This window comes from Ptychodera flava, chromosome 18, assembly GCF_041260155.1.
Source record: "Ptychodera flava strain L36383 chromosome 18, AS_Pfla_20210202, whole genome shotgun sequence".
NCBI lineage: Eukaryota > Metazoa > Hemichordata > Enteropneusta > Ptychoderidae > Ptychodera > Ptychodera flava.
In genome coordinates, this window is record NC_091945.1 from 7,861,892 (window position 1) to 7,886,055 (window position 24,164).

General features: G+C 37.7%; 1 protein-coding gene across 1 annotated transcript; it reads right to left on the reverse strand.

Annotated features, from left to right (window-relative positions):
- Positions 1 to 24,164, reverse strand: LOC139117906 (CD5 antigen-like). Its single transcript, XM_070681142.1, has 8 exons — positions 24,089 to 24,164; positions 21,873 to 22,010; positions 21,187 to 21,432; positions 17,623 to 17,772; positions 7,812 to 8,072; positions 6,934 to 7,065; positions 800 to 985; positions 1 to 447 (listed from the first exon to the last, which is right to left on the reverse strand). The coding sequence occupies exons 1-8, from the start codon at positions 24,162 to 24,164 to the stop codon at positions 251 to 253; spliced, it is 1,386 nt and encodes a 461-aa protein (XP_070537243.1). The 3' UTR covers positions 1 to 250.

The following is a 24,164-nucleotide window of genomic DNA, read 5'->3' on the forward strand; positions in this document are numbered from 1 at the left end:
CTTATTAAAAATCATGAGTATTATCGCCAAACAAAATTGTCTTTTGCAACATAGTATTTAAAAATAACAATAAGAACAACTCACACAATTATTTCCAGTATGAGTAAAGTTTTTTTTTAATGTTGAAAGGGAGAATAGAGAAGACAGAAACTCCGCAAAAATTTACGCGCCTTTCTTAGCCTAATGTCAACCATTCAATATTGAAACTTTGATACAAAATTAATAAAAATTGAATGAACCTCTGATAAAGTTATTTTGAGGAAAATACGCTGTGAAGCACAACCTTGAATAGATTGATATATTCAGAACCAAAAACCAACTTGCCTAGTTCCCTACAAACAACATTTCCTTCAGAAATATCCCAGTTGCTATCATAACACACTTTTCCCCATCTCCCTCTGTGAAATATTTCTACATCACTTGTGGATTCTCCGAGCCGCACATGTCCTGTAGAGAAATTGACCAATTGAGAAATTTATCAGGACAATAATCTAGCCATGGACATCATGCAATGTTGTGTGGCGCATGCAAGGAACATGCACATGGCATATACCTCTCTAATCTTGAGGGTGTCAGTAATACAAACTAATAATTGCAATCATCTGAAAGCAATAACAGTCTTACAGTTTTTTTCTCGGGTTGGTTTTTTGATTCTCAATGTCTGAATGAGAACATGCACATGTGATGTTTTCATAAACACTGCTATTTGGAATTGGTTTTCAACCCTTGCATTGCTGAAAAATTTCGCATATGCAAAGGATGGTAGCTTTGAGTTGTTGGGAATAATTGTAAGATTTACCTTGACAAACGACCCCTGCTGTGTTGTCAATTCGACAATTATTTATGCCATATCGCTTCCCAGTATTGCAAGCCAGCAAACTGTTTTCATTTCCATGACAATTTAAATTAGATAACCATATTGGACTGCCGACATTTCTACCAAAATATGCATTATTCATCACTTCAACAGCGCCAAGTGTATAACCTGTGTGTAGAAAATAAGCACATTTAAATTTTAATGTGCATTAAATGTGAAATAAATAATTCACTGTTACGACCCCAAAGTCTGACAGAAACAGATCAATACCTAAATCAAGTGACTCTGTTTCCATCTCTATGACATCTTTGGAAGTCCTTGTACTTAAGGTAGAACGCGTCTCGGGGACAGATAGTCGTACTCTCAAATTGCTACAGTTTTTCTTCTGATCCGCCACTTGTAGGACTCATTTTAAAGCTTTTACGGATAGAAAATCTTTCACTTATTTCGGTTTGTCTAAAATGAAACAATGGTTGATCCTTTCATTTGCTAAATTTTTTTGAGCAAAAGTTTAAGTCTTTCAAATAGTGTACAGACATTTTTTGCGTTTTAAGTGTTTACTAAACTGAATGTTGCACCAATGTATACGGATAGTTTTCAATCGGATTCGAACCCACAACATACGGCATCAGTCGCCTAGCTGAGAGGCCAGAGACAGAACCAGTCGGCTAAATCTCCACTCCCAAAAAAGAGTGGTTCAATAGCCGGCTAAGTTGTTACATTTTTCTGACTGAGACCGCTCAACACGTTGTAGAGTTCGTGAAGCACTCACGCACGCATGCTCACTATCATACATCGCACATACACACTACATCGAAGCGAAGAAACGAATTTCATCGCTGAACTGGGCGAACGATAACCTCGGGGACAATTCTGTCCACCAGCAGTGTTACCAACCCAGGATAGAAAATACGGATAGTTTTCAATCGGATTCGAACCCACAACATACGGCATCAATCGCCTAGCTGAGAGGCCAGAGACAGAACCAGTCGGCTAAATCTCCACTCCCAAAAAAGAGTGGTTCAATAGCCGGCTAAGTTGTTACATTTTTCTGACTGAGACCGCTCAACACGTTGTAGAGTTCGTGAAGCACTCACGCACGCATGCTCACTATCATACATCGCACATACACACTACATCGAAGCGAAGAAACGAATTTCATCGCTGAACTGGGCGAACGATAACCTCGGGGACAATTCTGTCCACCAGCAGTGTTACCAACCCAGGATAGAAAATACGGATAGTTTTCAATCGGATTCGAACCCACAACATACGGCATCAGTCGCCTAGCTGAGAGGCCAGAGACAGAACCAGTCGGCTAAATCTCCACTCCCAAAAAAGAGTGGTTCAATAGCCGGCTAAGTTGTTACATTTTTCTGACTGAGACCGCTCAACACGTTGTAGAGTTCGTGAAGCACTCACGCACGCATGCTCACTATCATACATCGCACATACACACTACATCGAAGCGAAGAAACGAATTTCATCGCTGAACTGGGCGAACGATAACCTCGGGGACAAGTCTGTCCACCAGCAGTGTTACCAACCCAGGATAGAAAATACGGATAGTTTTCAATCGGATTCGAACCCACAACATACGGCATCAGTCGCCTAGCTGAGAGGCCAGAGACAGAACCAGTCGGCTAAATCTCCACTCCCAAAAAGAGTGGTTCAATAGCCGGCTAAGTTGTTACATTTTTCTGACTGAGACCGCTCAACACGTTGTAGAGTTTGTGAAGCACTCACGCACGCATGCTCACTATCATACATCGCACATACACACTACATCGAAGCTAAGAAACGAATTTCATCGCTGAACTGGGCGAACGATAATATATAATATATTTATAATTCATGCATTTTTGTGTTTTATTATAAAAAATGCAGAACCTTAATAAATAGTTTTGGTAAAGTAATTGACCCATTGGGTCACTGTTCATTTTATTTACTACATTTCAAAAAAAAAAATAATTCGTATTGTGAGGTGAGTCACAATGTCAAACCTAAAGTAATTGCTTGAAAATTACATGACCTGCCCTTTTCATTAAGGCCTATATTTCACATCATGGTCTCCGACACCTTTTTTGAAAGTGTAACATTATATTTAAACTTCCGTATCAAAGTTAAGACAAATCTTTTGGTGTCATATTTAAAGCAAAGCAGTGCAAGATGGTACTATATAACAAATTCCCTGTCTTCATATTTTTAGTTAAAACCATCAAAAAAACATATGAGTTACTCTTTCCGAATTTAAAATTCTCAATATATATTATTTTTTGAGGGTTAGCAAAACTGTCCAATTTTTTTCAGTCATTTGGTTATGAGGACATCAAAACAAGCAAGGGAAACGTTGTGTAAATTATGTGCCAGTGGTTAAGCATAATAAACGCATTTTAGAAGAATGACATCGATCAGTAATTGTGCCAATAACTTGCAGTGATATAATCAAGCATGAATATGCTTATAAAACAATCAATGTCTGTTGGGCCAACCATTCATAATGTGTGATTAATACTGTTACCTAGTACCCTGTTCTTGATAAACATAAAAACTTGGGAAATAAGCATTCTTTAATGCATTTAACTTGCCATGTATGAAGCAAGCCAAAATGATGTCAATTGAAAATTTTGCTACATTCATAACCATTTCAGCATCATCTCATGATTTATTAGTTATGAAAGTAGCTCTAGATTACAAGCTACAGGCCCGTAACTGCTAGGGATCGAGTGCTGATTAAAATCATTGTTGTTGTCGTTGTTGTTGTTGTTGTTGTTGTTGTTGCTGCTGCTGTAATCGTTGCAATGTGCTGTTTCTAAATTTCGTTCCTCATTGTTAGTTCTATGAACAGTTATTGGCTGTACATGTCTTAAAAAGCTTCACACCAGTAATATTGACATTACTACGACGGGGATTAGTTTGGTCTTTTTCACAATACTGTGTTCCTTGTCAAAGTTCACAAAATACTGACAGATTCGTATTCTGAGTATGCTAATATCTCAGTAAATACTGTCTGTCTTGACCTTCCAAACAGATGTTTAGTATAAATTAACAGGATGTTGTGTGGTTGCTAAGAGTTTCTTGCATAGTTAATATTTATACATTTATAGCGATTAATGATGATTGTGCAGTTTTTCATCTTGGCGAAGTGAATAAAGGCACACTCGGCCTTCCTGTCAAACTCGGAGTGTGAGACAGTAGCCAATCATGTCAGTCCTTCTTTGTGACCATGTAATTCACTTGCTTGCGCCTGTAAACGTCCAAGTGGTTCTGTAATTAGTGCTATTTAAGGCCTTTTGACTAAATATGCACATTTTGTATATATCTTTACATTTATCCAGTATATCAAAAGCACTTCAAACCAACTATTAATACCACCCATCCAAAGTAATTTGCTGAATAGGTGCTACATCGGAGGAGTAGCAGATTACACGGTACAATTCGACTTCAAACACAAACAGGTCATGGACATACATTTAAAGCACATCACTAACACACTTGGAACTATTTTGTGAATATAAGATCTTGAGCATTTTGATTTAATCTATTTAAAAACCATCAATCTAACAGTGTTATTGTGTGAAGACGAGGGCAAATTTCATAAATTATTACTAATTGCACAATTATCAAATATATCTCTAACAAATTTTACATTTTTGTCTAGCTTTTCGCACTCATAGGAAAGGAGAACCCATTAAATGTAACTGATTTGTCAATTTTGTTTAGGTGTAAGTCAAGATACAAATTCCTTTTCCAAGGTTGATTTGTAGGCATTCGTTATTCTCACAAAACGATGCATGATAAAATTTTAAATTTTCGATTAGAAAATGGCCTTCTACCTCACCCAAATCAGTTCTGCTCTAGTGTATGTATTTTTGGTGATCTCTCTTTCACACGATTTGGTAGATGTTAAGAAAATGTCTTGTACATGTATTTATTTCATATACAAGGAATTGAGACCTGGTAAATTTGATTAAACAACCCTTTTCTTGTGAGTGTGCTAATTAATGCTTGAAGTTTTTAAAAATCACTGAACTATTTCAGCCCTTCTATTAAAAATGAATTATTTTTGGTAGATGTAAAAAAGTAATCAATATCATCTGTCTGTTGAAACCTTAAAATATTAATGGCAGGAACAAATAGTTTTTGTCTGGAATTTTAGGGACTGTACAGAGATGTCTTTGCAGCTTTCAGGGACCACTCCGAGGAGACCCTAAATCTTTTAGAGACCACACTGACTTGACCTTGAAACTTTCAGGGACCACCCAGATGGGTCCTTGAAACTTTTAAGAACCACCTTGAAACTTTCAGGGACCACCCAGATGAGACCCTGAATCTTTCAAGGACTATCCTGATGTGACTTTCGCCCGTCAGCTTGTGCATTCACAAGCATTACTTGGTAAAGCTGACAGGCAGAGGAATCTCGGAAAAGATTTGTTCAAACTTCCTGCACATACAGCGTCAATATTCATGACGGTCGAAGTTAAGATTATGTAATGGCTTAACGCGGTGTCCTCATCGCTCCGATATGTGACTGGTCGGGAGGCACTGAAACACATCTTTGCGTATTTATCACGCAATGAGATCTACAAGGCATATTCTCCCTGGCATAAATGTGATGAACTGGGCTGAACCTACAGACGATTTAGATGAGCAGTCTTGACGATTTATGGTAATGTACTCGCTCGCTGAAATATGCTGTCGGTAGCCGACACGCCGCTGGTCTGAACAGTAAACAATTCGCAAACAATCATTTCATGATGGCATATTCTATTTTAACCTACAGGGACACCTAGGGCGCATCGCTCATTTGTGTAAGGTCCTGGGTAAGGTACATGTTGCTCTTTAATGCTGTAAAGTTTTCCCACCATTTAAAATACTGTGGGTGTATGTTACAGTCTTCATGATTAATTTGGAGATGTAGTCAATGATACTTTTCTCGTTAAGCGAGACACCGAATCGTACACCAACTAATATGGTCGTTGCTAATTGACATAGTACAGGTCACGGGTCACATTGATGTGAGACTCTGCATTGTTTCAAGTAGAGTGTGTAAACGGTGCGACGTTCGAATGAATTTTGTCCACTGTACTAAGTCCTTCGTCAGGAAAGGTTACCGATTCTGAATGTAGGACGTCCATTACCCCAATTATTGAATGACAGGATTACATGGAAAGCAACGGAATACTGGATATCACCGATGAATTCGATGTCTGTTACCATGGTCCTTTATGGAGTGACATTGCTGTGCCCGATCTTGACAATGATGTCAGCAACTGTGATCGTAGCATGAATATGACTCAGACTATGAGTCCTTGAAACTTTCATGGACCAACCTGAGGTGTCTTTGAATCTTTCAAGGACTATCCTAATGTGACCTTGAAACTTTCAAAGACCGTCACTGCAAGACGAGTCCTTCAAACATTCAGAGACCACCCTGATGTGTCCCTGGATCTTAAAGAGACCACTCTGATGTGACCTTGAAAATTTCAGGGACCACCCGGATGAGTCCTTGAATCTTTCAGGAACCAACCTTATGTGTCCCTGAATCTTTCGGGGACCACCCTGATGTGTCCCTAAATCTTTTTAAGGGACCACTTAGATATGACCCTACACAATTTTTGAAGGACTGGCGTAGAGAGGCACTTTAAAATAGTAAAGAGCCAATCAGATATGATCCCAAAACCTTCAAATGCATCCAGGTCCTCTAAACACTACAGCATTTATCAAGTTTTGACCTTTAATCTTGACATTTGCAAGAATGTGTATCAATGAGATGAATTATCCTTAAAAATTGTCAAAAAGGATAAATTTACAATTTGTGAAAAGCAGATGGCTTTAAATATTACAATTTTTATACTACTTTAACTTTTGATTGGATAATTACAGTTTTGATATTTTCACTAGAAAAATTGATAATTACTAAATGCTTGAGTAAACTCTCTCTTAGAGAGCATATTCTGTGACTTTTACTGTTCATCTTATAATCACAAAATAGTTCCGATTGTGTTCTCTATAATTCGAGCACCCGACCCTTGAAATTGACACTGAATGGCATATCTATTTCATTTCGTACTCTTGCATTCTCGATGAAACACTGGTTGTAAATTTATGCATACCTAACTGTCTGCATGCGACGTTAGCATCATTAATATCCCATCCTTTATCGCAGACTGATCCCCAGGTTCCACTATAAAGAATTTCTACACGACCTTCATTGTGTCTAGAGCCACCAACTAATCGCGCTCCACCTTGTGAAAAGAAATAAAAACAAATTATTTTTGCGTACCCAATAAACGAAAGAGTGTGACAAACAGCGTTTTCCGATGTATATTTGTGAAAAAGGAAAAACGTCGATAATTACATTTGTATGCATAATATGTCAGGTATTGTGCAAAGCTTTATTTGCAGCATTGGTAAGAACGGAGGTTATGTCAATAACATCTGATCATCTTGGAGTATCATTTTATCATTTTCCATAAAAGCGAGAGTAAGCGAATGGATGACACATTGTATATACAGAAGGGAGACTCTTCAAGCACAGACACCATGCATTATTATCGACTTTGGACATTATTCCTATCCATTCAAATGTTGAATTCTGCTGTCGTACAATAGAAATTGAAAACTCATATACACTTAAAAAAGTTATTTGCTACCAGATTTTGTACATTGCATGTTGATATCAGTAAACAAACTAAATTTTGAGCCTGACGAACAAAAAGGAAAGAAAATCTTTTATCAGAGTTAAAGGTTTGTAGTTAAAACAATAAAATGTTCATTTGCCAAGATAAATTGATTAAAGCGTCCACATCCATGAATTCGGTGAAGAACTAGTTCGCGCAGGCATTCATGTATATGTATTTCGACAATGATTACAACGTTTTGGTATTTTTCCAGGGGGAACTCGATCAGGATAAGGCAGTCACAAATGTTTGCTTTCACGTTGTCCCTTTCGTCCGTTTCAGGTATTGAAAGACGAATGATAACTACTCACTTTGACAGAGAATCGAGACATCATTGGTGTGGTTACACACAGGTTGCATAGTCAGATTATGGCAATTTGAGAGTGATGAATTTTCATAAGCGCAACTGGCGTTGGATTCGAAACTGCTGTCAATGACTCCTTGACTATGTAGGCATATACTGAGGGATGATGTTTGTTCAACACAAGTAAAATTTGTCATCAAGATGTCATCACCAATTCCTTCTCCATAGAATGTCGTTGAAAACCATTGTGCAGATCCCAGAGGATATCCTTTAAAGAAATTATCACTATTAGTTTTTGTAAACTTACGTCGCACAACACTGTGAGTTGAAACAACAAGTTTAATGAACTTTAACATTAAACGTCAATACAATATGCCCACTTGGAGAGTTACCTTTTCTATTAATTAATGTACTGCATTAAGAATCTAGCGCTTGGTCTAATAATTTGGTAAAAAAGATCTCGTTTTCCGACTTCCACTTTTCGTGATAATCTCCGGATCAATGTTAGCTGTGATCGCAGACGTAGTAGCTGTAGTGGGGCGAAAATCATTCACATATTATCTTCCCGCTGAACCAGCTAGTTCTGTTGTACTTCTAAACATCTAAATTCGAGCGTTAATAGGGGCTTCAACTGCATGGGACATTAAAACTGCTAAATACTGGATTATCTCTTGTTTGCTATTATGCTGAATGTGATCAAATAAAGTGTTAACAGGGTCCAATTTTTAGCTCACGTGTGTGAACACGTAGGCTAATGTCATAGCGATGTCTGTCTGTCTGTCCGTGTGTGTGTGTCTGTCTGTCTGTCTGCCTGTCTGTCTTTCTGTCTGTTTAAACGATAACTCAGAAACGCCTGAACAGATTCATGTTAGATTTGATAGACAGGTACCACATGCTGTTTACAAGAACTGATTATATTTTGGTTAGTGTGGATTGCATATTAATGAATTTATGCAATATCGTTTTTTTTTCTGTACAATGGTTTCCCTATGGAGACAGTAATGACTGTGTATACATATATCAAGAAATACTGAACAAAATTTAATGAAACTTTTCACAGATGACAATCTCAAAACATTATTATGATACTGTTAGTGTCATGTCAATTACCCGCTAATTTGCATATTTAATGAACTTTTGTTTTAGTGACATAACTCTAAATTTCCTGCACCAAACTTGATGATACTCGCAACAAATATTGATCTGATATATATCTAATTATACTTAGAAGCATTGGGCAGTGTCAAATTAATAAATAGCTCATTTGCATATTTTATGAAGTTTTGTAATTAGTCATATAACTCCGATATAATTGCACCAGATGTGATGAAATCTGCTGCAGATACAAATCCAAGTGATATCTAATTGTGGTGTAAAGTATTTAGAAGTGTGAAGTTAATTAATGGTTCATTTGCATATTTAATGAATTTTTTAATTAGATATATGACTCTGAAATTACAGCATCCAAGTCAGTGAAATTTGGTACAGAAATTGATCTGGTATATATCGAATTGTACTGAGAAGTATGTGCATTGTCAAGTTAACGAATAGCTCATTTGCTTATTTTATGAAGTTTTGTAATTAGTCATATGACTCCAACATAACTGCACCAAATGTGATGAAATCTGCTGCAGATACTGATCCGACAAATATCTAATTTTGGTGTTGTGTATTTAGTTGTGTGGAGTAAATAAAGGCTTCATTTGCATATTGAATTAACTTTGTAATAAGTGATATTACTCCAAAATTACAGCTATAAATTTGATGAAACTTGCTACAGATGGTGACCTGATAAATATCGAATTGTACTGAGAAGCATTGAGCAGTGTCAAGTTAATAAATAGCTCATTAGCATATATCATGAAGTTTTATAATTAGTCATATTACTCTGAAATAACTGCATCAAATGTGTTGAAAACTGTTGCATATACTGGTCCGACAGATATCTAACTTTGTTGTAAAGCATTTAGTAGTGTGAAGTTAATTAAGGGTTCATTTGCATATTTAATGAACTTTGTAATTAGGTATATAACTCATATAAACTCATATAAGTCATTAAGCATTTTTACTTCAGCCAAATACTTATTTGCATATTTAATAAACTTTCATAATTAGATATAGATTATCTGAATTGACTTGACCAAAGTTGATGAAACTTGCATGTACATTGAAGATACTATGATATAACATTATTGAAAATCATTAAGCAATTTCACTTCAGCCATTCCTTATTTACATACTAAATGAACTTTACTTATTAGGGATATATATCTGAATTGACTCGACTGAAGTTGATGAATCTTGCAACATATATTGAAGATACTATAAAACAACATTATTGAAAGTCATTAAACTTTTTTACTTCAGCCAATTCCTAATTTGCATATTTAATGAATTTTCCTAATTAGTGATATTTATCTTTCTTTACTGGACCAAAGTTGACGAATTGCTTTTAACATTAAAGATACTATGATACGACATTATTGAAAGTCATTTAACATCTTTACTTCAGCCAATTCCTAATTTCCATATTTAATGAGAACATTTTAGTCAATTCCTAATTTGCATATTTTAATAAACTTTCCTGATTGGGGATATATATTTGGATTTAGATTTAATCTTTGCTGAATATTATTCATTATGTTGATCATAACACTTTCAATGAATTTGCAAACATGTGACAAAGGTTCAAATTTACACATAGCCTCAATATAATGAAACACGTCAGAATTTTCAGTTCATATCTGATTAAATAGTTGAAAGTGTTAAACACACCTCAAAACCTATACGACTAGTTTCATTCTCGATACAAAAAATGCGATATTGACACTTTTCTCAATATTGAATCATTGAACTGGTCGCAAAACAAATTTGCTCCTTTTACATGTATCAGGGTTAAAAGTTTTGGCCTTCAGGGAATAACATCCGATGGTCGAAGACCAATGTTACCTTTTTTATGGCGAAACTGTTTGATGCTCAGTTTTTATCGTCTGACCATGACACAAATAACTCATGGAAGGCTGACACCGGCATTGCTGATGAGTTTTTCATTGTTCTACTGTGCCTGAATTGACAAGACCTGACATAAAGTTACTTATTATTAGTTAAGTCATAAGATTTGGTTTTTAAATGCAATGTACAGACTTCCCCATGTTGGAGACTGATCGTAATTGTGATCTCGGTTTATTTGAACTGTTAGCAATATTGCACATATATTGTGCAATAATAGATGTATCGGATGGGGAAAATGTAACTGTCTTTCCACAAAGTATATGTAAAACTGTCTGATAAAACGATTATACAAGGTAACTGTTGAGTCCGCCCAACATAGGAGGTATTGTTTTGTTGCCCGATATGATGAACATCATTCATATATCAATCATTTCTTCCAGATATCCTCCAAGCATATATCTTCCACCTTTGGTATTTCCTTGGCTCTGACTTAGTTCAAATTTTCCAGAATGTTCGACGTGAGTTTGGTAGACGAAGTGGCGTAGCAACAGTCATTCGTTTGAGTTCCTGGAACCGCGGCTGTGCCGACCAATACGGCGCAATCACTGTTGCTTCTGCCTGTTGTCTCTGTACTACCTGTAACACATTTGGCAGTAATCGGAATGGTTGATTCATATAATTGTTGTTGTCTCTCCTATTTTGTTGTGACAAAGCATCGATTCCGTAGATAAAAGGGTCGTACCTAAAACTGTTGTAAACTTGTATCTTTGTGTTTCCCATACTGGGAAAGCAGTCTATACTGTGATGTCCCAACATATTGTCTAACATCAGGAAACGTTTTGTTTGCAATTTCAATCCTGATGATCCACTATCCTGGATAACATATCTGCCTGGCATTTTGTTTTGCCTGGTAGTTGTTTTGCTGATCATTTTATTTTGGAGTCGTGAGCTTCCATCCATACTTCATGGACTAACTGTGTGCTTCCACCCAAATGATTCGAATATATGCTACTGTGACATTGTCTGACAACTTTTGATGCGTTTTGCCTTTCAGTTTTGTGGCAAAGGGTTTCAATCCCATCAGTATATCCATGAGCTCTCAGTATTTTGAATGTTGCATTGATGTTCTTTTGTTCCAATGCCCTGCTGCCTCGAATTGGAGGCACCTAGCATTTCACCCCGACTGAGACGCATTTGTCCACATTTGTGCATCCACTAGTGTTGCTGTTGACCGACCTTTCCAAGACTGTAATGCTTCTAACCGCCGCTAAATTTCGTGTTTCACTAGTTGAGACTCGTTCAGACCTGTTTGTAAGTACGGAGGTTTATTTTCGCCCGGGAGTAAGATTGATAATGTTCCATCCGCTAGTAGTTTTTACAGAGGCGACCATGCATGCTCAATCATGTTGAGAGCGCTATGTCCTGCAGCATAAAACGTTAGCACCAAAATATCAAGGTTTAAATTTCGCCACACACGCCCAAAGTATAGCATGTTGATAATCGATTTCAAGAACCAATCACTGCCACCATCGCTGACAGATACAACAACACATTTCTATTCATCAGCTATTATTGGCTTCACAGTATCATGTAAATCATTCGCATGTATCTGAGCGCTTGACAAACGGAGTTTGTGGCCCTATTCACCACGTACAGTTCACCAGTTCTTGGATACGCGAAATGCAAACGTAAAAATTTGTCACGTTTCAACTTGTGATTGTTGACATCTCCTTCCTGTATTGTCCGTAAAGTTTTAAGGGATCGACTTCGGCACTTAACAAATCCTATAGCCAATCTAGCATTTAGCAAACAGCGGGAAACTGACTTCCTACAGCTGGACAAATGGTTTTCTTCTTCACGGGGTTTAATTAACCAAAGGTATCCCGATGGAATTATCTTACTTTCTCTATACGGGAAGTCATTATCTTGATAGTTACGACTGTCATCCACCAAAAAGGGTGAACAAAATTGGTGATATCCCGATACAGCCAGTGTGCCAACATTTGATTTACTTTTATCGTCACATGATAGTGCAATTGTTTTCTTCTCATTCCATTGCATAGTTCAAATGTGCATATGTATAGTGGAAATGGAGATTTTCTTTTGCAACGAGCGATTTCGCTATATCTTTTTGGTGACAACATCAGTCGATGCACAGTTGATCTATTAATCCCGTGCTTTTTCAAGCCAGGTATAAAATTTATCAAATGTCGACACTTGACAAAGTGACACTCCAGTACTCTTCGCAGTGCCGTTTCGTCGATGATCTTTAGCCGAGAATGAATGAAGTCTTAGAAAGTCTATTGTCTCATCCATGATTGCGGGAAAGTGTGCATGGTGTGGTACCGTATGGGCCCTCTCTTACACGGCACCGCATCTGATATGACTGGGACACAACTATCAGCATTGTTAGTACTAGTGCTACGTTTTTCTGGCTCATGATGCACACTTGTATCAGGTTTGATACTTTTCTTTTTCTGTTTCTGTGAGAGTTCATTCTACTCTCCGGCTGCCTTTCTGACTATACTGACTGACTTCGAAACTTGCAGTAACACTGACACAAATGATGTTACGAACAAAACATCTTCAGTAAGTAATTCTTCTAATTGTATGCCGATGGAATAAAGAAACTCAATGATACACAGCTCGTAATTTTTGCCACAAATACATTGTTCAGTAGCTCTTTTTTTTAGAAATTCCCGATGTTTGGGAGCGATTGGGTTGCTTCATAACTCTCTTCTCTCGTCATCAATTTGCCTTAAAGTTTGTCAATTTGCCCTGACTCGACAGTGGGTTCACTTGAAATCACATTGTGATTGCCACACATGTTGATTTATGTAGATTTGTCAACATGTTCTAAAAAGCTCAATTTCGTATTCTTCCTGCATTTCTCGTCAAAGTTCTGTTTCCTGTTAACAGAACCCAGCAAATATTTCTTTAGCGGTGTTGGATTACCTTTGTATTCAGCTTTCCGTTTCTCTTGGGCGTTTATACCACGTCATGTTTGCGCTTGCCTTCGTTCTGGTTCAGTACAACATAGGCGTTGACAAACCGTTCTTAATCACAGGAAGGATTTTTTCTAAATCTCACCAGTATTAGTTTGTACCGTCCCGTAAAGAGTAGTTTGAAATTGATACGAACATGATGGCTGGTCAACTTTCACACACGTGTATGTTTCGTCATTACTTTATCTCATGGTGGTGCGTGGCGGGATTTCACCGTGGATGGAGGATCCCATTCTAGTTTTTTTCGGCAAAAAAACGGGCCAATACATGTTTTTCATACTAATCACAACCAGTTTTGAATTACATATACATGACATAATGTAAACGAACAAAACCATAACTCTCCTTATATTTTGAAAATAAAAAGGGGAAAATTGATATTTTCATATATTTATCACTTTCACAATCACGCTTACGCTACCACCATCCCCGGCCGCGGCATACCTTACCATTAATCTTTGTTCAGCGCAAACTCGACAATGACTCAACCAATAGAATGAAATGAATTGAAACAATGTATCAAAGATAATTGTTACGTTATTTTACACGCGATCATTACGTATGTCAAAAGAATGCTAGTGAAGCGCCGGTGCCACACTAGCCTGCTACATCCCAAAGAATAAAGCGATATTTTGCGATACATAAAAACATGTACTGAGATTTTGCGATATAAAACATGTAAAGCAATTTTGCGCACGGTAATCGAAACACTGCCAAATCCCCCTCTCCTACCCCGTTTAAAGGCAGAAGTTGCATTGCGCGTTTTAATTATCCACAGCCCCGTGCGTTGGTCTGGTCTGGCTGGGTTCGACTGGTCTGACAGTGATACGGCTGATCGCGGCCGCTTTCTATTTGCCGACCTTCAATGTGGGCAGCTTCTACTCGTGATCGCTGTATTTCACTTAGTAATCGTTCGAGATGGTGAGTGAGGGCGGCCCTGTGCATGCCTATTTTGCTGACCGAGGGCATCAACCGATGACTTCCGTTCGCCAGTTTCGTCGGACCCTCCAACATGGCTTCTGCTGGCGCGCGGAGACGCACCAAGCAAAGAACACATTGTCAAATACATGTGACTTGAGGTCACATGATAGCGCCCTCTGTGTTGGGTGACTACAAATTTGTAATGCTACCAGCACTTAGGGACTGGTCAGTTTCTTCGGCCTGGGGGGGCCGGTGGATTATTTTTTGCCGACGTCAAAAGTGGCTGACCCCCCCCTATTCCAAATTGTGAAAACAGGGTGACCCCCCCTATTCCAAATTTCTAAAACAGGGTGACCCCCCCCCCCGGGCGCGACAAAGGTAAAACAAAAGATGGACATAAATTATATATATATATATATATATATATATATATATATATATATATATATTATATTTTACATTTTACATATATTTATATTTTAAATAGTCATTCTATGTTTTAGTGAAATTGTTGACATGTCAGTTGTAAGATAGGAATTTCAAAGTGTCAATCTTAAAGTTTAAATACAGTACATTTTGAATAAGCTGTATTTTGATGAGCTGTGAATGTATTTCACACTTTCTCTGCTTAACCAGATGTCCTGACTGTTGTACAGAAATGGATGTCAATCATTAATATCAAAGAGGAAAAAGCAGTGAATCAAAAACTTTGATGGGTGTTAAGACTTGCCAACCATCCAATTAAATCTACTGAGGAGCCATAGAGAGCTTTTTTAGCCAAATCTGATGTGTACAGTGTCTGAGAGACCTTTTCTTGTGTAACATTGAAACCATAAAAGCACAGCTGATAATGACAAAAACTGCCTTTTTTAACTGTTATTTTGTTCATAAAAAGCACCTTTCTACAGAAAACCTGTGAAACAAAGGAAAATAATTGCATCAATGAGAAGGAAAGATATCTTGTCATTTTTCTATCTCTAAAATAAGTCACTGTATCAAATATATATTGTGAAATATTTGTGCATGTTGCTTTCTCATACAGAATTCTCACAGAGAGAACAGAAAAGTATCAGGACTTTGTCATGATTTTCATATGAACTGCAGATTTCATAATGGTACACTTTCACTTAGCAAACATCAAGATATCTCTGAAAGTATGTCGCCCGAAGGGCGCGCCAAAAAATATGAAACATCCTGATATCTCTGATATATATGCCTTGTATATTAAAGTCATGCACCTGAAGGGCATGCTGAAAGATGTATGATATATTAAAGTAATGAGCTTGAAGAGCACGCTGAAAAAATATTGAACATACAGATATCTCTGATGTATGTATGCTTGATATGTTAAAATTGGGCGTGCTAAAAATATGACTGATTATTAAACTTACGCGCCCGAAGGGCGCGCCGAAAATACAACTGAATGATGAATTTTGTGGCTGACACTAGCATTTTAGGCAATGATGAGCCTGTGTCAAAATTCAAAAACACACTGACCCTTCCCCCTATTGGGCATTTCAAAAACATGGTGACCCCCTCTATCACCAAAGTCAAAACAGGGTGACCCCCCCCCCATGAATCCACCGCCCCCCCCCCCAGGCTGAAGAAACTGACCAGTCCCTAAGGTATTCGTGCACATTCATTCAATCCATTTTTATATGTAGAACATTTCTAGATCAATCCAGTTGTGCAGGATTTTCTTCAGCCTCAAAAGTAAATGCCTTTGATCGTCAATATTGCAGGTATAAAAATATTATGTCCTGCTGATTAATAATCCCCTGTAATCTTCATCTATATATCACAATATATGTAGAAATGTATGCCGACAGTATAGAATACGTCCAATTTATTAGAGCTTTTAAAAAGATTGGCACTAAACCGTAGAATTACATGAAATTTAGAGTATTATTTTCCGTGATCATTTAATATGCTACACAAGCAATAAACGACAAAGATACTTAATATTCATCCACCATCATATCTCTATTTATAGACCCTCCAGGACGGGAAGAAGTCTCAGTTGGAATACTTAAATTTGCCTGCAGCAGAAATTGGTGTGGTGGAGCACTAAGACTTTCGTATATGTTGTACAGCAAAATGGGTCTTTTCATTACATATGGTATATACGCTATGGCAAATATTATAGAAATAACGGACGACGCGATGACCATTAACGTTTATTTATGGGCAAGGGGGAGAGGAAAGCCAAATATTAACGGGCGAGGCTTGCCCAGCCTGTTAATTTGGCTTTCCTCTCGTCCACGCCCATTAATAAACGTGAATGCTAAGCGCGGAGTCTGTCATTTCAATTATATTATCAACGAACACCGACAAATCGTCAAAATTTACGAAAATTTCCCGTGCGAACGTCTAAGGGGCCCCAAAACCTGTCAGTGAGTAGTGCGCGAGCTGCAAAAATTTTGCAAATCCGAAGATGTTTTGAAAAACGGCGTTTAAACTTGGCCCACAAATTCTCCATTTTATTTTGTGGTTGATTATGATCTTTGTACAAATCACAATTTTCGTTTTACCCGTAAAGTTACTATGTTTACGATATTATTCATATTCACGGGCATGAAAACAAACCATCGTACGACATCTGCGTTTGTGCGACATTTAAGTAAACTGCTGTGTGATGGCATTCTGAAAATGTCCCAAAGGTAGGGAATAATGCGCCCTATTTTCTAGCAGACGATCTGTGTTTGTATTTCAGATTTCGGCCGACAACCTTCGCGCACGCGGACGGCAAACAAAGAATTTATTTTACGGCACCTTACGTATCACATTTTCCGATGCATTATATCCAGGTCTGATTTGTTTAAACAGAAACACGTTATTTTGTGTCTATGGGTGTAAATCAGCATTTGAACTCAAATAGCAAATCAAATGCATGAGTTATTATAAAATATCAACTTACAATGGCTCATGATTATATCTTACCTAACTCCCTACAGGCTGCATCCGCAACAAAGTCATTCCATTTCATGTTACAAACTGTCTGAGCGTTTAGAAAATTCCCAAGTTCATCAAACGCCAGCCTCTCGAGTCGTCCTCCCATTGGCAATATTCCATCAGACAACCTAAAGTTCCCTGACAATGCGTAATAGAAAAATCTTGGTGTTACTTTTTATAAAGGCTCATCATATATCACACAAGATTAATCAGGGTAGATTACTGCTGTTGTATAATGTTTATGGCACCCGTGTTGATACAATGCATGGTGTAAGAGGGTGATCTTTGGCAATAAACCCTTCATCGTATTCAAATGCCCGGAATTAACAGATTATAGGGCATCTTGGGTGTTAGCACTCTGATTCTATTCAGCTGCGTACATTTATTTAATATATTAATATATCAAGTGTTAATCATTAATCTTTATGAAATCGACGTGTCATCTACTCTTACTGAATCTAAAGAGAACTAAAGTGAATTCGCACTGGACGAATCACAAAACGTTCAATCATTTTAACCTCGAAAAGGTTTTGTTTTGAACTTGTCATCAAGACAACATCAAGACAACAGTCCAATTCCATATTCCCAATGGTCTCTTTTTAGTAAGCTGCTATCACAGTAATAACATGAGAGTCGTGGCCAGAGAAAATATTTAAGACACGATTTCTACACGACAGTTCCACCATACTGTATTGCTAAAAGTATAAGACGGTTCAGTAGCAGGGGAAAATTTACAACGAAAAGGAATATCGTTTGTTGTTTTCATTGCCTGTAAAACTGCTAGAAACCTCTGCAATTGTCTTTGGAACACGTCATCAAAAAATCTAAGTGGAGCTCAGATGTTGAATATGTATTCAGATCTTGAATAATAGATGGGGCATAAGATTCAAGTACTCTTGGTGGTATGATTAAAGGAGCACCAATTTAGACCTTAATACATGCATGTGCTTGATTTTCGGATGGAAACAACAAGGTTTACATTGAAAGGTAATCAATACGTGTATTCAAAACCCGGTAAGGCTCTATCAATTTTGTCGAAAAGAAACATCTAAGTGTGGTGACATCGTAATAATCACAATGTGTTCTATTTCCAATTCTGATTTCCTTGACAGTCTGCTACAGTATCGCAACAGCATTCGTCAGGCTCACGTGATCAGACTAACAGAAAATATACTGAATAAAAAATTCGAGAAAAGTCACTTATCTTGTATAAATAGCGAGCGCGGACTAAGGCCGATCGTGAAGCGAGCATTCAGAAGAACGCGTGTACAATGTATTCCAATTATGAATGCAATCAGTATACCTACAAGCCTAAAAAGAGAGCACTTCTGGTCTCTTCAAGGAGGCAGCCATTTGACCACTTTGTCACGGATTTCTTGAAATAAAAGATATCATATACCACAAATCCTACTCCACAATGGGTTGTTCTGATAAGAGAAGCTCTCTGTCCCAAACATAGTAGGAGCTATGGTTCAAAATGATTACTTTTTATCACTTTTAAATACCTTTCTCCTAAAGTTTCCCACTAATATTATATAGGGCTCAGCCCTTGGTGTCGCGCCAGGGGCTTAGATTAGAAATATTATTAGTATTAATTCAGGATTTAGTAATAGAAAAGGATAAAATTGAATTAATTGTTACTTGCTATATACGTTTGTACTACAACTATGCCCAGTTTACCCTCTGATGAAAACAGTCCACGTACACGATGTCAGACCCTACAGGTATAGAGTTTCTGTTCAATGTGAAAAACTATTAGACAAAAATTGGCTATTTTTAACATCATAACTACCTATTATGTTTGAAAAAGGAATATATTGTGCCATCATCGTTGCAATAGTAACTGCACTACTCTGCATCTTCGACTTGCAAGCTGAAAACTAGCGTTCCGTCTTAAAACTGGAAATTTTTGCATCTAGTTATTGACACAGAGGGCGCTTTCTAAAGTTCAATACCAGCATTTTTTGCGTATGCCCTCGTTCGTCTGCACGACACTTTTCTCTCTTTTTCTATTTTTAGGCGTGATAGTAGCAATATTTTGTATCAGTGACAAGGTGGATAATAATACTTACTGCTTAATTAAAGAGACATTTTATTTCTGGATTGTTATAAAATAATACTTTGCACGATTCGTATTTGCTAATTTAAGAGGACTCAAAAAACACGGCGGCGCCCATGAAAGTCGGGTACACTTCCGGTTACTCGAATAGTATATTATGAATCTGTAAGCCGCTGGCGCGACTCCTAACAGTGCACTGTCACTTTCCTAAAGTTACATGGCTGCGCAAACTCAATGATATCGACCTAGTGTAATACCATTCTAGTTGACCAATGTTTTGCAACAAGTTTAGCTTACCTGAGTTTTAGGCCTAATCATAGAATAGAATAGCTACATAATGTATCCTAATCAATAATGGTTTACTTACCAGTACACTCAGTGTGACAGTTTCGGACAGGGTAGTGAATTTTGCCCAAAGCCGTTTCATAAATGACGAGCACTACGAAATCTTATTATCATGCCTTTCGAAACTTTATTGTGTTTATCCTCAAACTGTTAACACCGACAGAAGTGGCATTTAGGGGGCCAAATTGCCAAATTTTTTACCCACGTTGAGTGCGTAGCAATCGGACTGCTATCGTAGTAATGGGACATCGTATTTGGAATATGATTATGGGGCTAAATACCGATATTTTGAAACTTCGAATCCCGATTTTCAATTTCGATGTGTTTAGAAAACTAAATGGAAATATTTCGTGATAATTATTACGTTTAATCCATTGACGACTCAACTATATTTCGACGTATATAGAGCTTAGATATCGGACACGGGCTGTCTCTGTGTGTTGCGTTCGATACCTTGAATCGTACGGTGTGGCTAACTTCGCCAAGTTTGTAGCGCCCGAAATAGCTTCTACCGAAAAAAAAACTATCCAAAACAGGACAGCAGCGTCACCTGACTTAATATGCGGTAGCATGACTTGTCAAACGCTATCAATACGGAGCAAAGTGAGTACAACGAACAGCATGTCGTTAAATGTCCGAAAACGGAGGTCGTCCGAAAACTGTCACTCTCAGTGTATATGACACATTTGTTTCAATACAATATCTCTCATTATAACATTATGAAGTCATAAAAACAATGTAGACTGAATCAAACATAGAAGCATGTGATTGCAGCGGGTCGGGCCAAATGAAGTTGTAATGGTGTTAGTAGACAGACATGCTTATGGTAAACGTAGCCACGCTGCAGTAATGTGGGATTGATACTTGTAAACAGTATTGTTCACACACCTATTCTCAATACTTTGCATCCTACACTTGATTTAAGCCACTTGGCCAAGTGGGATGAGAAAGGTACAGTTTGAGACATTTAATCAACATACAGCAAATTTTAGCATTCGTTTATTTGCAATCATTCAATGGTGTGTAGGATTGCAATTTTACAGAATAATAGGTTTTGTGAAAAAGTTAATTGCTTCTCTCCCAAATGAATCATCAAATAAGTATTGTAAGGACTCATTATGCAAATCTTTCGAGACTGCTTTACTCACCTTGAACAGTCACAGTGAAAAAACAGAAGGCATTATTTCCTGCTGTATCAGTTACACTGTACTTTACATGAGTTGCTCCTGCAAAAAACTGTGATCCTGGTTTATATCGACTTTCTGCTACAAGATGTTTGTCTACATTGTCTGTGACGATGATTTCACTAAGGCTCCAGTTAACATTGATGAAGGGTACATTGATCGCTTCGCTTGTCCGGTTTCTTGGACATATAATCTCAGGAGGTTCATTATCTGTATTATAATGGAAAAGTAAATTGTTTTATAAGACACAGTTACCATTACGTCCATTAAAATTTATAAGAAACACCTTCTGTTGTGCCTTTCAACAATCTGAAGAAAGACGTGTACGAATGTCAAACTAAGATGTAATGAATTTATCAAGACGTTCACAATTATTTTGTAAATTAATAGCCTTCGCAAAGCTGGAATTATTTTGTTAAGAAAGTTCTGAGGGCCTAAACAGTTGTTAACTTTCTGTCTACAGCTCATTTTAACTTTAAAATTTCAGCTTCATAACAACAAGGTGCCTTTACTTTCCTGTTTTCGAGTCACATTAAAATGTTAGGATTTTACTTAATTTTAGATACCACGACTTTGATAGTGTAGTCAAATACTCTGTAAATGCAAACCATTACGGGAACGCTCCATTAACTTAGAAGTACCCGACTCACCCGAGTTGATTATGAGAGGATTAATCTCTATGTCAACATATACGAACAGATTATCTTTTAGTGTAAACAGAACATTAGCACTGCCGGAACTACTTTTAGCATGGCCAATGCCAGTCGGCGCCTGACTAGATGACGGCTCTGTCCGGCGTTAAAAGTGCCGTCCTGCTCTTGCTGTTACATTGAGGTCATTATTTAGTTCATAAAATTGCATGAAGAGTTTACAAAAACAATGGTACTATAGAATCCCTTTCAATAAAATGCTGTTTAAACAATACCAGCAGTTAATTAACGTACGCTGATTTTGCATATGAAAAGCTATTTTAGCTGGTTGAGCGTACGTTCACAAAGATCATTGTTCTTTCAACTAAAGTTTTCCTGTCACACAATATCTCTGTACTATCGAAGGGAGACAAACTGAAGATTTTTTGCTTTGTATGAATGTTTATAACCCTATAAAAGAAAGTACGGTAGCAAAAATCAGCACAACAAAACAGGACTTTTACTAAAACGTACTCTTTCAATTTCAGTTCAGACTCAATGAGTGGCATTGCGGAAAGGTGCATGCAATGCAATGAAAGTCGCGAGCAAACTTTGGTGTCAACGGATCCAGTCTTTGAATTATCAATGAACACTCACTTATTTTTCTGGTCAAAAAGCCAAAGGCTACTTGTCCATCGCAACAAGCCTCTCTCTTTGCAGCTTGTTCATTTTTAGCCGGATGCCGGCCTAATTGACCGGCTACTTCTGTATTTTAGCCGGCTACTTTTCAGCAATGTTTCGCTCTCCTGCCCCGGAATTCTGGTTTTGATTATAATATTTTGATATTTTTGTTGTCTTGCAAGCCGGAGATAACATTTCAGAAGTGCCGATGTGGCTATATGTAGTCTAGCAATTTACGCGGTGAACTTGTTGCTATCTAGTATCAGCCTGTAGTACGACGATCTGCGAACGTGTTGTACTGTACTGGGAATCGCTCTCGAGGTCAACCTTGCTTTCCCGACTATAGCCCGAATTATTACGTCGTTCACAGCGGGTATAGTTTACCATTGGACTGACGTTACGCCCACGAAAAGTCGACCGTTTCCGAATAAAGCCGACGCTTGTTTCTCTCAAACGCGATAGAGAAGAAAGAGTCTCAAACGCGGAAGAGAAAGTCGACGCTTGAGAGCTTTGGTTTTCTGCTAAGAGTAGGGCCTTGTATGATGGGTTTGGTAGGTTTTCATCAAATGTAAAACGACCAAAAGTTACTGAGTCTCATTTTTCACACTTTTGAAACGCCACGTCAATCCATCCATGGTCGATCATGGTCTCAATATTCAAGTCGATCGACATCGCGTTTTGTGGAGGGGCTGGCCGTGGTAGTGTGCATAGCGGAAGAGAAAGTCGATGCTTGAAAACTTTGATTTTTTGCGCAAGAGTAGGACTTTGTCTGTTGGTTGCCGGAGGTTTTAGATTCGTGCGGAGATGTCACAGGATACGCGCAGCTCTTGGAGTAAAACCTAGGACACGTTACGTTGTTAGCATGTGTATGAAAAGCTGTACACGTGGAAAGAACGTTCCATGCTATTCTGATCACATTTGCATATATGATCAATGCGCGTTACTAAAGTGAAAATAGGAAACTCGAATGAAAATGAACGAAGAACGATGTTTTGTTTCACCATATTTCTAAAACTTAGTTTAGAGCCTAAATTAAAGAAGAAACTAGATTACTTGACGTTGAAAAGTGGGTAGTTCACTTTTTCCTGTCAACATAGTTCCATGTGCAAGCATATGTGTGTGCCCGTGGTATTGAGTGAGTCGTTACAGCCCTTACGTTCCTTTCATAGCACCGGCTGGATAAGATAAATGCAACAATGGAACATTAACACTTTTGGGGATTAAAAGTCTTCTGTTTGTCGTCCGAGTTGAACAGGCAGCAACTCGGGTTTCAGGTACCATCCAAGTTAATGGAGCCTTCCCGTAATGCAAATCAATGTTACATCTTATATATAATTGCAGGGTACTAGTAGGATTAAGACAGTCTTATCTAATCTATTTTAACGACAGAGTCCTCTAACACAAGAATTTCAGTCTCCTTATGTGCCAATTTACGCCTTCATTCTTAAATCCTAGACAGGAATTAATAGTCACACGACAACGGGAAGATTAACATAATTTATTAACAAATAAGTTGGTATTAATTAGGCAAATGCAATATGCCAAATAAAACTTACCTCTTACTGTTATATTAAAGCCGCACGTTTTCACATTTCCAAAAGGATCACTTGCATTATAAGTGACCAGCGTCAT

Excerpts from the sequence above, each read along its gene's own strand:
- LOC139117906 (XM_070681142.1), bottom strand. The coding sequence starts at position 24,164 with ATGACGCTGGTCACTTATAATGCAAGTGATCCTTTTGGAAATGTGAAA. Across the intron at positions 17,773-21,186 it reads TTTCACTGTGACTGTTCAAG|GGAACTTTAGGTTGTCTGAT; the intron begins GTGAGTAAAGCA and ends ACGCATTGTCAG. Across the intron at positions 8,073-17,622 it reads TGCAGCCTGTAGGGAGTTAG|GATATCCTCTGGGATCTGCA; the intron begins GTAAGATATAAT and ends ATTTCTTTAAAG.